Genomic DNA, 14766 nt, shown 5'->3' with positions numbered 1-14766 from the left:
GGGCAGCTGCGCGGCGCCCTGACAAGCCCGGGTCTCTCTTTTCCCTGGACCTGGGAGTCCGCTGCTATCCAAATCCTGTGGGCTTCTCTCCCAAGTTCCCCTTAGCATCCAGGACCGGCCTCCCTCGGCCCCACATTCCAGGCGTCTAACTCCCCTCTCTCGGCTCTTTTGGCCAGAGCGCTCGCTTTCCGGATTCCCGGGTGGGCACCGCGCGGAAGGGGGAGGAGGTGGTTGGGAGCTTGGGCACCGCCCCCCGGGAGCCGAGCTCCGGAGCGCCGGAGACTGCGATTCCGAAAAGTAACACGCGGGGGCGCCAGGACGCGCGGACGCAGGCGAGGCAGCGCAAGGTGGTTTCCGTCCGTGTGAGTGTGTCCATGGGCGTCTTTGTGTGTCTGCGTTTCTGTACATGTGTGTACGAGTCACAGGGTGTCCGGGTGGGATGTATTCGGAACAACGTGCCTGGTGTACCCCAGAATCAGGTACTCCAAGTGGCTTTTTGATGAGGAGGATGCTTGATACGTTACTATGTATGTGTGGATGGGGAGGTAGGCAACTGTGTATCGTCGTGTGTGCAAGGCGTCGCCTGTGAGTCCCTGAAACCGCATCTTGGATTTTTGAAGTCACATTCCCTCGGGGTTTTTACCCCCTCCCACCATCCCATGTAAAAGGAAGGAGGGCTCTCAATGCAAATCTCCATTACCCTGGTCACATCTTCAGCATGTGTCCGAGTGACACTGCCAAGCTAGGTGTGACACTGTGTTTGTGTAAGTGGGTGTGTCTCAGAATATTAGTGTAACTTCTGAATAACAGTATGTTTGTATGTGACAGGTGGATGTTGGAGGAGGCTGGGTCAGAATTATGAAAGTACACAATTTGTTTTCTCTGGTTAATTTGTGGATATCACCTTCATGGCGTGTGTGTTTTCCCTTCTCAGTCTCTCCAGAAGCTGTCTCTCTTTGTGTCTCCCCTCATCTCTGTCTCTTTCTCGCTCTCTCTCTCTCATTCTCTTGGTGACTCATCTCTGCGGCTTTGCCCTCCCCCGGCTTGCTGGGTCTCCCATCCCCCACTCAGGAGTGGGTGGGGGTATAAGAGAATGGGACCCTGGAACTGAAAACCAGGGTGAACACCCCCTTCCTATTACTCATCATTGCCAGACCCACCAGTGGCCCCCAGCCCCTTCTCAGTCCCCTCCCCAGGACTCCCCACTCTCTTGAACTAGGCTGAGCAGGGGATAGGGCAATGATACTTCTCAATGGGGCCATTTTCAGGGGGAGCTTCAGCACCTTCTTTCAGTTCAAAGTGGAGACCCCTGCCCCTCTCATAAAGTGCCCCCCTCCCTGCCTGTCCCCCCATCGCTGACGCAATGAAAGGCTGCAGAGGTGAGTCACCGGTTGGGGGGAAGGGAGAGATGGGGGGACGGTGAGCTGCGGGGTCCCCAAGCCCCTGCCCTCTTTTTTCTCTTCTAAACCTTCTCAGGGAAAAGACACAGTGCTCTGTCCACACCCCTCCCCTGGCTTTCCAAATCTTCAGTTTGGATCACTACTCCATTGGACCCCATCTTCTCCTGCTGCCCTCTTGAAGAGTATGAGAGATTCAGAAACAAAGACAGAGAGAAGGATTTATACAAATAACTCAGAGCAAACACCAGGCATCCCCTCCCTCCAGGTCCCCATCTCAGCATTGCCTTTTCCAGCTCTGTCTCTCCATTCTCTATCTTTCCTGCCATCTCCCTCCTCTACCTATTCCAGGCAACCGTCCCCAGTCCAAGCCCCTAGAGGCAGCAGGGTATGAAGGGCATAGCACAACTCTGAGAGGTGGGGTGTGTGTGAATGAGCAGACCCAAGTAGGGAATTGAGATGAAGAAAGGCAGAAAGAGACCCAGAGAATCAGAGTCCATGCAGACATGATCTAGATTGTGGAATCACCAAGCCTATTGCCATGGGTGCCCTGGCTTCCACCTTGCTGCCCCCCTCCCCCACGCTGACTGAGATTTTTGGGATGTCAGTGTCTGAGAAGCCCCCCTGGGCTTCTGGGCTGAGTGGAGGAAGGAAGGGGTGAAGGATTGGGGAAGAATGGAAGAATAGAGGTGCACTCTGAAAACAAGGGGGCAAGGACCCGAACTTGGGGGCTGCAGATGAGTGGCTTTACTGCACAGAAATCTAGAGATGGTGAATATGGGGGAGGGGTAGGCAAGATCAAAGACACAGAGACATCCACATAACTTCTAAGGATTCAGAGAAATGCACAAAGACGCATGTGTACACACACACACACACACACACACACACACACACACACACTATTGACACACCAATCAGGCTCACTTTTCAGACACCAGCAGATGCCCAGACTGGATGCGCTCAAAGTCTCCCAATCACACAGGTATACAGACAGTGAGAAGGATCGAAACCCACACGCACTCATACTTATGCAATGACATCTGGAAACAGGCAAAAACATGGCCACACATATTGCAAAAGAAGACTTCATATTTAAAGTGGATCACTATCATGTCCATCCACTCTATCTGATTAAATACACACTTGGTCTTCCAATTCCCTTTCTCCCCCCATATGTTTCATTAAACACTGCACACACACACACATGCACACACATGTACATGCACACATAAGTGCGTGTGCACGTACACAAGCCCACAGGAACACAAACCGTTTCTCTAGGTGCCTTTCTCCCCTCATCTCACACTTAGTTGTTAGCCCCATTAGCCTCTCAATCTGCCCCCCTTGGCTCCTTCCCTCCCCTCTTCCTTCTCTCTTGGATGGCTTCCCCTCCCCCCTCCAGATGTCTGAGCCATCTCTCTGATTCATCCTCCTCGGGAAGGTAACGTGACCCCCTCCCCATTCCACTGCTCACAGTAACCAGGCTGGAAAGATAAAGGAAAGAAGAAGAGGAAGAGAAAGAAGAATGAGGGGAGCCCCCAGGTTAGGGAGTGGTCCTAGATAGTTTTGTGTGTTGGGGGTGGGGGCGAGGCACAGCGTTGGGGTCTGTTGCCCCTCCTCTCTCTGCTTTCTTTGGTATCTCCACAGTCACCTTGGTTCTCAGTGCCGTGTTTTTTTGTTTTTTTGTTTTTTTTTTCTCCTTTAGCCTGTTCCTTCTACCTGTTCCAGATTCCTTCCTTCCTCCCTCCCTCTCCTGCTCCCATCTCTTCTCTCTTTCCTCTCTCTACTCCTCCCCACCTCTTTCCCTGCAGAGCTGATGGGCTTTCTTCTGGGAAAGTCGAGCCACTGATGGAACCGAGAAGCCACTGCTGGCTATAGAGGAAAGCACGTGAGTGAGTGTGTGTGTGTGTATGTGTGTGAGAAAGAGAAAGAGAGAGAGAAGGAGGGTCAGTGCTAGGAGGAGATGAGGAGGGGGTTGAGGACTGGCTCTGAAAGAGTCTCTGAGCCCCTAACAGACAGCCCTAATCTCGGTTTCCAGAGTCTTAGGGTGCGGGTGCCTTGCATGTGCCCACAGGCACCCCTGTGTCCGCAGTTCTTGTGTGTCTGGCATGTGTCATTGTCACTCCCCCCTTTCCCTGCCCACGCCCCCGCACAGCTCTCTGCCTGCACCGCAGCCCCCTCCAGCTCCCTCCTCCCCTTCATTCCTGCAGTGGCTGCTCCCCTTGCCTTCCTCCCTTCTCCCCTGCCCCCTCCCCATTTCCGTCCTCCCCCCACCCCCGNCCAACGCCTCTGGCAGGAGATAGAGACGAGGGGTCTGGTGGTAGAGAGGGGCTATCTCTGACGTTGCACCCCCACCCCCACCCCTCTGCAACGCGTTCAAACCTTCCCTTTAAGCAGTGGAGAGAGCTGGAGTTGAGTCACCCCCCCAACCTGCGCAACCCCCTCCCCACCTGGTCTGCTCTCGCCCTCCAAACGTCCTTTGGGGGGAAGCAGAGGGAGGGAAAGAAGCAGGAGGAGGGTGGGGGAGAGGTGGGCTGACAAGGGGCAAGCCGGGCCGCCAGCATACGCTACAGAGTGAGCTGGACAGAAGGACAGACACACCTTTTTCTCCAAACACGCACCGATTGTGAACAGACACGACATAGAGGCACACACATCCTCAGTCTTTCCCCTTTCTTCCGACTCGGACCCTTTCCAACGGGATTACCAAAACCGCAAGATCCACCCATCTGCCCCGGCCCGGGGCCGGCACCCCGCACCGCAGATCCGCGAACAGCGCCCGCAGGCGCGCAGATCCGTCCCTCCTCTCTCGGGTTCACGCCGTCCTTGGGTGTGTTCCCCGTGGACCCGGAGTGCGGTCGGGGGATGGGGAGGCCAGCCCCTTCCTCGGCTTTGGAATCCTTAACCTCCCCCTCCCCAGTATGGATCTCCTACTGATGCCCAGTCAGACTCTGGGAGTGCCCCCATCCTATTCGGCTCAGCGACGCGGGCTCCCTCAGCCGCAAGTTGCTCTGTAACCCACCCTCCCAGCTAGCAGCATCTCTGCATCCACCCTTCCATTCATTCTCCCATTCATTCATTCATCCTTTTCTCCTCGTCCCTCCTTCATTCATTCTTAGCCCCCTGCCCCGCCCGCCTGGGCGATTTCATTCATTCATTCATTCATTCATTTCCCCGGTGCTCCGCTAGCGCACGCCCCTCCAGCCGAGGCTCCCGGCGCGCAGGCGCGGACCGAGAGAAGAACACCTTCTCCAATCACTGGGCTGCCCCCCACCTCGAGGCGCCCGCCCGCTTCCCCATGAATGAACATTGACGTCAATGGGGCGGGGCGAGCCCACGTGACCCTGCGCTCTCCCCTTTATAAGGCGGCAGCGGCGCGGGCGCTGTCCAGCGTGCTGAAGCCGGAGCGAGCGAGTCGCCCAGAGCCGCGCGGATCCAGCTGAGCCCAATCCACTGGACGCCAGAACTCGACCGTCGCTCCTATCCCAGCCACTGCTCGGAGCCGAGGCGGACGCGTCCCGATCTTCCCCTGTCCCCACCCCGCCCCGACCCTCCTCTCCACCTCCCGCATCGTGACACCAGCTGGTAAATACTCCGCTGTCCATCCCTCAAACCCTCGGCAGCCGTGGGCGTAAGGGAGGGTTCTCTCTCCTCCCGGATGGGGGTGTTAAAAACACAGCGGGGAGCCCCCGGTAAGGGTCCCTGGTAAATGGGGGAGTCGCCGCTTTTCTCTTGCCGCTGAAGTCGCCCACGCACCATCCGGGGAGTCCTGTGGGGAGGGAGCAGAGATTTTTTCCCCCTTATCCTAGCTGCTTAGTACGTGGGCGCTGGCAGTGAGATGGCTTAGGCAAGGGGGCGAGGAGGCACTGGGGGGAGCGAGGGTTGCGGGCGTTTTCCCATTTACACGACTCCAGAGATCGGCACAACATCTTTCTCCTTTGCTCCTAAACGTCCCTCTTCTGGGTAAGGTTAGGGGGTGAGGGAAGCCCTGGATTTCCTGATTAAAGGTGGGGGAAGGGGATACAGAATCAGAGAGCGGAAAATTCTTACAGAAACCCTCTCTTTCTTTGGTTCCTTCTATTTTTCACAGTCTCCGGCAGTCCTTTGGTCATGAAATCGCTCAGGTTGCCGGCTTCCACCCTCTTCTGCTTCCTTCTACTGATCAAGGGGTTGGGAGCAGCGCCCCCGGGGCACCCTGAGGCGCAGCCACCTCCCCTCAGCTCTGAACATAAAGAGCCGGTAGCTGGGGACGCAGTGCCCGGGCCGAAGGATGTTAGCGCCCCAGAGGTCCGAGCCGCTCGAAATTCTGAGTCTAAGGAAGAGGGAGAGCTTTTCCAGGGCGTGGATCCCCGGGCGCTGGCCGCGGTGCTGCTGCAGGCACTTGACCGCCCGGGCTCGCCTCCGGCACCCGGCGGCTCCCAGCAGGGGCCAAAGGAAGAAGCCGCAGAAGCTCTGCTGACCGAGACGGTGCGCAGCCAGACCCACAGCCTCCCGGCCCCAGAGACCCAGGCACCTGCGGCCCCGCCTCGCCCTCAGACTCAGGAGAATGGTCCCGAGGCTGGCGACCCCTCCGAAGAGCTCGAGGCGCTAGCTTCCCTGCTCCAGGAACTGAGAGATTTCAGTCCGAGCAACGCCAAGCGCCAGCAAGAGACAGCGGCAGCAGAGACGGAAACTCGCACGCACACGCTGACCCGCGTCAACCTGGAGAGCCCCGGGCCGGAGCGCGTGTGGCGCGCTTCCTGGGGAGAGTTCCAGGCGCGCGTCCCGGAGCGCGCGCCCCTGCCACCCCCTGCTCCCCCGCAATTCCAGGCGCGTATGCCCGAGAGTGGGCCCCTTCCTGAAGCCCACCAGGTCGGGGAAGGAGTGTCCTCCCCCAAAACACATCTAGGTGAGGCATTGGCACCCCTATCCAAGGCGTACCAAAGCCTGGGTGCCCCTTTCCCCAAGGCGCGCCGTCCGGAGAGCTCACTCCTTGGCGGCTCTGAGGCGGGGGAGCGCCTTCTACAGCAAGGGCTGGCGCAGGTAGAGGCCGGGCGGCGGCAGGCAGAGGCCACACGGCAGGCCGCGGCGCAGGAAGAGCGGCTGGCAGACCTCGCCTCCGACCTGCTGCTCCAGTATTTGCTGCAGGGCGGGGCCCGGCAACACGGCCTTGGGGGTCGAGGGCTGCAGGAGAAGGAGGAGGAGCGAGAGAGCGAGAGGGAGGATGCGGAGGCGGAGCAGGAGAGACGCGGCGGGGCGGAGAGGGTGGGGGAAGAGGATGAGGAGGCGGCGGAGGCGGAGGCAGAGGCGGAGGAGGCGGAGAGGGCGCGGCAGAACGCGCTGCTGTTCGCAGAGGAGGAGGACGGGGAAGCCGGAGCCGAGGACAAGCGTTCCCAGGAAGAGATGCCCGGCCACCGTCGGAAGGAGGCTGAGGGGGCAGAGGAGGGCGGGGAGGAGGAGGACGACGACGAAGAGATGGACCCTCAGACGATCGACAGCCTCATTGAGCTGTCCACCAAACTCCACCTGCCAGCGGACGACGTGGTCAGCATCATCGAGGAGGTGGAGGAGAAGCGGAAGCGGAAGAAGAACGCCCCTCCCGAGCCCGTGCCGCACCCCCNGCCCAGGCGCGGCGCGCGCAAGAGGAGGCGGAGGCGGAGGAGCGCCGGATGCAGGAGCAGGAGGAGCTGGAGAATTACATCGAGCACGTGCTGCTCCGGCGCCCGTGACCAGCTCTGGTCCCGCCCCCGCGCGCCCCAGCCGCGCTCGCTGCCACCCCCCTCCGTGTTGCTCCTCTCCCTTCGCGGTGTTTGCATGCACCCCAGCCCCGCCCCTGGCCGCCTCCCGGCGCCGCCCCCGGATTGCCCCGCCCCGCCCTCGGGTCGCCCCGCCCCCGGGCTGCGCCGGGACCCGTCAGACCGCTTCCCGGATTCGAAGCCCGAACTCCCCAAACTCACTCAAGGAGGCACCCAGGGCCACCCCAGGCGGGCGGGTGGTTTGTGCGAATCTCCTCCCCTCACGGGCCTCTGTCCCCATCTAGTCCCTGTCGGGACGTCCCCGTCCAAAACCGGAAAAAGCTGTTCCAGTTAATTGTGTGAAGAAGTGTCTGTCTCCCGCCCTTTGGGCCTCCTAGGAGCCTTTCCACCCTCTCCAGATCGCTGTGAATTTACCTATTCTTTCCCTTCTCTGTTGTAAATACCCCTCACGGAGGAAATAGTTTTGCTAAGAAATAAAAGTGACTATTTTATTAGGACTTTGTTCTCCGTTATTCACCCGTCCCCTTGGGCCTCCGTGGTCCTTCCCAAGGGGCGGTGAGGGAAGCGCCAGCCACAACACCCATCTCCTCCTGTTCAAAAGCCAGGGTGGTGGAACCGCTTTCAGCCGTATTTCAGAGTAGAATATGGCCCATATCTACGAAGAAAGCCCAAATTCCACTTCCAGCCTGGGTGGTGGTGGTGGTGGTTAAAGTCATTGGTCCCCAGGGTGGGGCAGCTCCAGGCCACTTAGAAGGGTCTTCTATCCATGATCCTCCGGCCACTTAGGCAGTACTGGTGGCTCCTCACAGCCCCTGTTCCAACCTCACCCACTCGCCTCCCTTACCTGCCCCCTAAATTCCCTGGCCCTGTGTACTTCAAAATGAACAGGAAGGAGGGGCTTCCAGCTACAGAAACACCCTGCTTTTAGCCACTTCTCAACCCTTTGGTAAGCATACAGGGTTGGCTATACCATTGAACCCCTGATTCTTCCCTCCAAATAAAACTAAACCAGCTGAATGAAATCCTCCACAAAGAAACCTCCCAGGGGTGAAACCATGTCCCCAGGAGTTCCTCCTCCCCTGCCGAAGGCGGCTCGGGAGCTGGAGGCACCATGTTCGGAGAGGCATTGAGCTCACAAATCCGTTTGGAATCGGGGTGCCAGGTAACGTACAGGACACTCAGTTAAATTTTCACTTTGGATAAACAATGGGTGTATTTGCATAGGACATGGTCATCATCCTAAAAATATTCATAATCTTTCAAACTGAACTGGATGGCCTCCATTTGTTTGTTTTTTCCCTCTAACTCTGGCAATCCTAGTTCCCATGCCCTCCTGACTGATCCCAGGAGTCTTTCCTTCCTTCACAGAGCCTAAGCAGGCAAAGTCCAGAAATGCTTTTCCTTTTATTTCAGAGGAAAGGAAATAAAGTCAGACACTTCCCACACCCCTCCCCCACTTAGCTCCTGCCTCACCCAGAACATGGAGTGAAGGAGGGACAGTCTCCCATAAAGCCTGCCCTTCCCCCAGCCCTCACTTCCCTCAAAGTGGCAAGGTTAGAAAAAAATTAACCATGCTGTTCCTTCCCCTGGCATTGGACAGAGTCCCCACTGCAGCCAAGGAGGAGGGGTAGATGAGGGGAAAGGCCTTCCCTCTTAATACCCAGAAATCCCCCCACCCCTCCCCCAGGCAGAGAAGCTGCCCTGGCTGGCTACTGGGACAGGGTGGAGGTAGGTTATGGGGCAAGGGAGAAGAGAAGAGCCCTGAAAACCTTTTCCCTTTAACCTGACATATTTATATATTTACAGTTATAAGGGAGGGGAGCAGGTTTGGGGTAACGTTAGTTCTTCAAAGGCAAGGAATGAAAGCCAAATAGCACCCCCATTTTGGTCACATTTTCCTACCTCCTAGCTCCTAAAACCTTCGCTGGGGAAAGGGGAAATGGAGATAGAGGTGAGGGAAGGAATGTTTGAGGGTCTTGAGCCCACAGCTCACTCCAGAAGAAGGTGAGGCAGCAGAGGAGGGGCAGCTGGGTCCCACCAAGAAAAGGGGCACTCATGCCCTGCCTCTCCACCAGCTCCCCACGTCTCCGCGAGGCCCAGGCCGGGGGTGGGGGTGGGGGGGCTATGCCAGACCCATCTCCTCCAGCACACTGCGAGGCGACTCATCCTCCTGAGGCAGAGACAGACAGAGGGTGACGCAGAGACACCAGGAGAGGCAGACAGGGAATGAGGGACAGTAGGGTGAGCAAGACAAAGACAATCACGAGTTGGGGGAACACAGAGAGACATGGGGAGGGGAGAGAGAAAAGCCAATGTGAGCTCAAAGCTGGAACATTCTCCAGTCCCCAGTCTCCAAGGACCGCCCCCCCCCCCAGCCAGAGCCAATTGTGGAAAGGAGGGGGTCCCGGGTTGAGCCTGCCACCATCCAGAGAACCCAAAACCAGAAGCTTAGGGAGCGGGGGCTCAGTCTTAGAGGGGGAAGGGAGTGAAGCTGGGACTGAGGGGTGGGAAACCCGCTTTCTGGAGGCTGGGGGTGCCAGATGGTTGGGTCCTTTTATTCAGAGTGGGGGCAGGGAGTAATAAGTTGGCATCAGGTCCCTGAGGGAAGGTGAACCAGACTGCAGAGAAATGAGTCATTAGGGTCTGAGCAGAGCACTAGTAACAGGGGTGGGTGTGTGTGCCAGGGCATGTGTGTATGTGTATGTGTGTGTGTGTGTGTGTGTGTGTGTGAAGGGGATGTCGGACCAGTGAGGTGGCAAGTTCAATTCTGCCCTTTCTCCTACTGCAGAGATGAGCCCCCATCTCTCCCCCTCCTCAGTGCCAGCTCAGGCCAGCTTGCTTGTCATTGCAGATTCTGGTGACTCATCTCCCTGCACCAAGTCTCAGCAGTGGCACAGCAGAGAGGGGGCAGGCAGTAATGGGGTGAGGGCGGGGGTGTCGGATAGCAGGAGAACCAACAGCTAGGCACCCTCTACCCCAACCCCCAAGTCCCCACAGCCCTTTGCTCCTGAGGAGCAGAGGCTTTTGAGTGTGCATGTTGAAAGAAAAAAGGTGGGGGAGACACCAGGGAAAAAAGAATTACCTATCGTGTGCCCCTCTCCAATTCCCTGAGCAACCCTAAATGCCAAGAGAAGTATGGGACCAAGGAGATCTGGCTGGGCGAGACACCTTGGGTCTTGGGAGAAGGAGGGAGAACGGGCACAGGCGGGCTGCCTGCCACCCCGACCTCCCACCCTGAGCAGTCAGTCAGTGCTTGAGGGCAAGCTGGCCAACCGGGCGCCGTGGGGGCCAGACGCCACAGGCAGGGGGGTCCCCTTGGCGGCCGGAAGGGGGCAGCTGTGGCTGGCAGGCAAGCTGTCCAGGGAAGGAAGGGCCCCCTCTGTCATGGTACTCTTCCTCCTCCTCACTGTCCCGGGCCCGTACCTCCTGCAGCAGGTCTGCCTGCTCGATGGCCTTCAGCACACTCTTCTTGGAGGTATCCTGGACATCACCCCCCATCAGAAACTCATCCAAGATGAAGTAGGCCTTCTCAAAGTTGAAGATAATGTCCAGCTCACACACCTGGGAGGACAGGGAGAAGACAGACTTGAGTGTCAAGGTGCATTCCCCCCCGACCCCCGGCACCCCAGCCGCCCACCTCTTTTCTTCTCATGGCTCCACAGTCTTCTTTGTGACCACTGCTCCCACCTTGGGCTCCTGCCCCAGGCCTATGAACCCCCGAACCCTGAGGCCCTAGTAGTCGGTTTGACTTTTCCTTCTCTCGCCTCTTTCTCTGTGAACATGAAATATGAGTTGCCCTAATCTACCCTTGATTGTGGTTCTTGCTGCCCTCCCCCCAAAATCTGTGCCATGTTCCCACCAGAGGCCGGGCTAGTCTCCCTCCCTGGGTGCCACAGGGCGGGGAAGGATGAAATTCTGGATCATGGGTGGAAAGACTTGGGTGCCAAGCACGGCTCTGCCACTACAAAGCTAGATGGACATGACATTTCATTTCTCTGAGTCTGTTTTCTCAACTGAAAATTGAGATAACAACACCTACGCACAGGATAAAATAAGGAGCAGACATGAGAGGCTGAAAGCACTTTGTAAGCTGTTAATTTAGAATACATATGATGGAATTATTACCCTTCCCCGTCTAAGATCTGAGCTGACTGTCCATGCCCGGGCTATACCACCGATCAGTTAATCCAGATGGGCTGGGCGTGCAACCCAGGCATCACTCATTAAAAAAAGGAAAAACAAAACAAAACCCCAACTCTCCAGAAAATTCCAATGCAAAGTCAAGGTCAGGAGCCATTGATAAAATCTGAACATGGTCTCCGTCCTTCTGTGAGATGTCAGAGCTGAGCTCTGGATGGACTGACTGAGTGGCAGATTCTGGTGCATAACCCCTCCCCTGGGCTGATTAAGGGATATGGCTAATAGGCTTAAGGCTTAAAGAGGGGAATTAATTACTGTTCTCACTGCTCCAACTTCACCTCTCCCAAATCTTCCAGGCAGAGACTGGAAGGGTCCCAGGGTTTGGTAGAAAGAGGGGACTGCCGGGTAGGGACAGGGTGGGTAGGGAAACTTACACTGCCGAAGTACTTGTCCAGGAGCTCCACATACCGGTGGATCAGCTCCAGCGTGATGAGCTCATTGTCTTGGCCCTCGATGGCACAGCAGAAGTAGAGGCTGGCGTATCTGAGGGCAAGGGCACATGCGGGGTCTCTGGAGGGGCTGCTGGGCCTGCTTCAGAACCCAGGCGTTGTGCACCCAAACCTCCCACTTCTCATTCCCAACGCAGGGTCTGTGTCCCTGCTGGACACAGGCGGGGTGGCCCCGGGGTATGCAAATAGTAACAACTCACTCTGCCTCTTGGTGGCTCTCAGACGACAGAGGCAAACATGCAAGCTCTTTCCCTCTTGCCCTCTAACCAGTTTGACTCAGCAAAAACCTGAGCCAATTAATCCATGTGCTCAGAGAAGGAACTCGACAGGGTGTGCGTGTGCTCGCGTGTGCGCATGTGTGTTTGGGGAAAGGTGGTGCAGGATCTCTAACTGTTGAATGAGGCTGCAAGGGACACGTGTGATGGACAGGAGAAGGCCCTGGCGACAGAGGTATGTGCGTGAAGTAGGTGTCAGGCATGAGCGAAATGACTAGGGAACCAGAATTTCTTCCAGGTAAGTTGGAAAGCAAAGGAAGCTGGAGTTCATCACTGCCCTCCAAATGTCCTTAGCTTCCAGTTCTCCTGGACCTTATTGCTCAGCTATTTGAACCCACTGCCAGAGCCCCAGCAGGATCCAAACACCCATGAAAGCAGGTGGTGAGTCACCTCTTGTAGACGACTTTGAGATCCCTCCACTCCAGGAAGCTGCACATCTTGGGCTTGCGAGCCAGAACCACCTGCATGAGCTCCCGGACCATTTTCTTTCGCTCCTTGTCTGATGTGGCCAGGTACCATTTCTGCAGCCGCAGCTTTCCCTGTCGGCTGAACAGCAGCATGAATCGCATCTAGGGGCAGGGGGCAGAGCTGAGGGTCAGAGATTTGGTTCTCTGCATTCTTTTACTCCACAAACACAGCCACGAATGTGCGTGTCCCACAAATGCGTCTCACTTGTCTATTCATAGCTCCCACTGGCTTGGAAACTCAGCCCTTGCTGTCACCTCTGGGTATTCCCACCAGCAGGTGCCTTTCCTCTGGGGCATGACAGAGCTTTGGAGTCTGTCATTTGGGTTCAAATCCTGGCTCCGGGAGTTCAGAAATTTGCCTCAGGCAATTATTTTATGTCTCAGGGCTTCAGTATCCTGGTAAGATGGATGTAATAAAAGTACTTACCTGTTTGGAGGGATTAAGTGAGTTGATATATACAGTTGTGCCTGCCACATGGTAAGAGCTGTAACACACTGTCACTATTCCTTCACCTCCTGTTTCCTACCTCTGTCTTCCAAAGGTCAGTAAAATGCCTAGTACAGTGACAAGCAGCTCACAGCTGAAGCCAAAGAGATGTCTGCTTTCTTCTGTAGTCCTTCTATTCACCACCATGCTGAAATGGGGTATTTTGTCTCTCCAGAAGCTACCTCAATTCTCCACCTCATCATAGCCATAAACTCTTGCCGATGTCCCCAGTGCATTGCCCTCCAGTGCCAGTGATATGCCCGGGGTAAATTTCACCCTCTTCTCTTCTCAGCCATCCAGGTCTCTGGCCACTGACAGTCCTCTTTTTTTTTTTTCCTTTTAGGGTGCCTCCTGCTACGCACCCACTCCTCTCTAGATATCAGGTGACCAATTTCCCTTTCAGTTTCTCGGTTAGGACATCCTGGGTGGTTCCTGGAGCTTTGTGGAACGAAGTGCATGCCCAGTAGAGTGGGGAGGAGTGCAGAGCCCTCACTACCCCGTGCACCCCTAGTTTCCCAGTTCCAGGGGGTCCAGTCTACACCCTGGAGTTAGCTTCTTCTCCCTGCAGTTCGCCTCTCCCTGGGCATTACCAAGGGCTGGAATCCGTGGGTGTTTGAAACAGTATTTATTTAGTAGGCCAGATCAGAAATCAAGGGGGTTTGGTGGTGGGGAAGGGGCACACTGCTAGCGTGGCGGGAGGGCAACAGAGAGGCGCAAGGGAGCCCTGCGCCTCTGAGATTGGGGGGTGGGGGAGCGGGAAGCCAGCAGGAAGACGGAAGGCCTGGGCTCCGGAAAGAGAATGGGATGGGGGGCAGAGAGCTAAGAGCACAGGAGCTGGGGATTCGAAGCCTGGGTCCCGGAGAGCAAGACCTCGAGCCCACTTGGCTTTCCCACCTCACCCAGCCTGTAGGCGAGCAGGGCGATACACCGTGGCAGGACGTCCACTCCTCGGACCCGGAAACTCTCCCCTCCCACACACCAATCTCCCCCGAGGCCGCTGTTCCTCTGGGCTGCACGAGAACAGAGGGTCTTGGTGACCCGCCAACCCCGCCGCCTCCCTTCGCCGGCAGGCCCCCGCGCCCCTCTTCCTCGGGCGACTTCCCTGCGGCAGTGGTCGGGACCCCTTGGACCGCCGCCCGCGCACTCCCCCCGGCTCGGGACGGTCCCGCCGCCCCCTAGCTAGCCCCCTCTCGCCCCACAAATGCGCCCCCTCCCCGTCCCTTCTCCCCAAAGCCATTCTCAGCTGCTCTTCCTTCCGAGGCCGGCTGGCCCACCCGCCCGAATAAATGGGGCCTCTGAGGACGGGAGGAAGAGAGGGCGGCCCGCACAGAGGGCGTCCCCCGAGGACCCCCGCAGGTGCAGCCCACGCCCCTCGGTTCCCCCTCCCCTCTCTCTCGGCACAGCCTACCATCCTGCAGCCTCCGGCTCGGCGCGTCCCTCTTCGGCCACCGTACGCGCCAGCTCCGCTCCCTTTCTTAACCTATCTCCTCCTTCCTTCCCTCCCGCTTGAAGCCCCGCCCCGTCCCGCCCCGGCTCGGAGGCCCTCGGAGTGGCGTACCGCGCAGGCGCCAGCGCTGCGGGGCGCGCGGGCGGGGCTGGAGGCGGAGAAGCGAAAGCCATGGCAACCAGGTCCTCGACTTCAGCTTTGAGTAGCTCTGTCGTCATGGTAACAAGGCCGTCTGGTGGGCCGGTTGGAGGATGGGGGGAGGAGGACAATGAGGTCCTCGCGCTTCGGAACCTTGGCGGAAAAAGG

At 57.5% G+C, this 14766-nt stretch overlaps 2 protein-coding genes across 4 annotated transcripts; one reads left to right on the top strand and one right to left on the bottom strand.

The window, feature by feature from the left end:
* Positions 1-26: 26 nt before the first annotated feature.
* VGF (VGF nerve growth factor inducible) lies at positions 27-7469 on the top strand. Its single transcript, XM_034669533.1, has 3 exons — positions 27-362; positions 4766-4985; positions 5491-7469. Exon 3 carries the CDS (start codon positions 5511-5513, stop codon positions 7467-7469), a length of 1959 nt encoding a protein of 652 aa, XP_034525424.1. The 5' UTR covers positions 27-362; positions 4766-4985; positions 5491-5510.
* Positions 7470-8520: 1051 nt separating this feature from the next.
* AP1S1 (adaptor related protein complex 1 subunit sigma 1) lies at positions 8521-14535 on the bottom strand. 3 transcript variants are annotated; one of them, XM_019793421.2, is made up of 6 exons: positions 14422-14518; positions 13913-14023; positions 12450-12628; positions 11710-11818; positions 10559-10696; positions 8521-9305 (listed from the first exon to the last, which is right to left on the bottom strand). In XM_019793421.2, the coding sequence occupies exons 1-6, from the start codon at positions 14422-14424 to the stop codon at positions 9258-9260; spliced, it is 588 nt and encodes a 195-aa protein (XP_019648980.1). In that variant the 5' UTR covers positions 14425-14518; the 3' UTR covers positions 8521-9257. The 3 variants fall into 3 exon arrangements, with proteins under 3 accessions (XP_019648980.1, XP_002930645.1, XP_034525832.1); XM_002930599.4 differs by lacking the exon at positions 13913-14023 and having other exon boundaries at positions 14422-14535; XM_034669941.1 differs by lacking the exon at positions 14422-14518 and having other exon boundaries at positions 13908-13929.
* Positions 14536-14766: the final 231 nt, after the last annotated feature.

This window comes from Ailuropoda melanoleuca, chromosome 10 (genome assembly GCF_002007445.2).
Source record: "Ailuropoda melanoleuca isolate Jingjing chromosome 10, ASM200744v2, whole genome shotgun sequence".
Taxonomy (NCBI): domain Eukaryota; kingdom Metazoa; phylum Chordata; class Mammalia; order Carnivora; family Ursidae; genus Ailuropoda; species Ailuropoda melanoleuca.
This window is presented reverse-complemented; position numbering and strand designations above follow the sequence as displayed.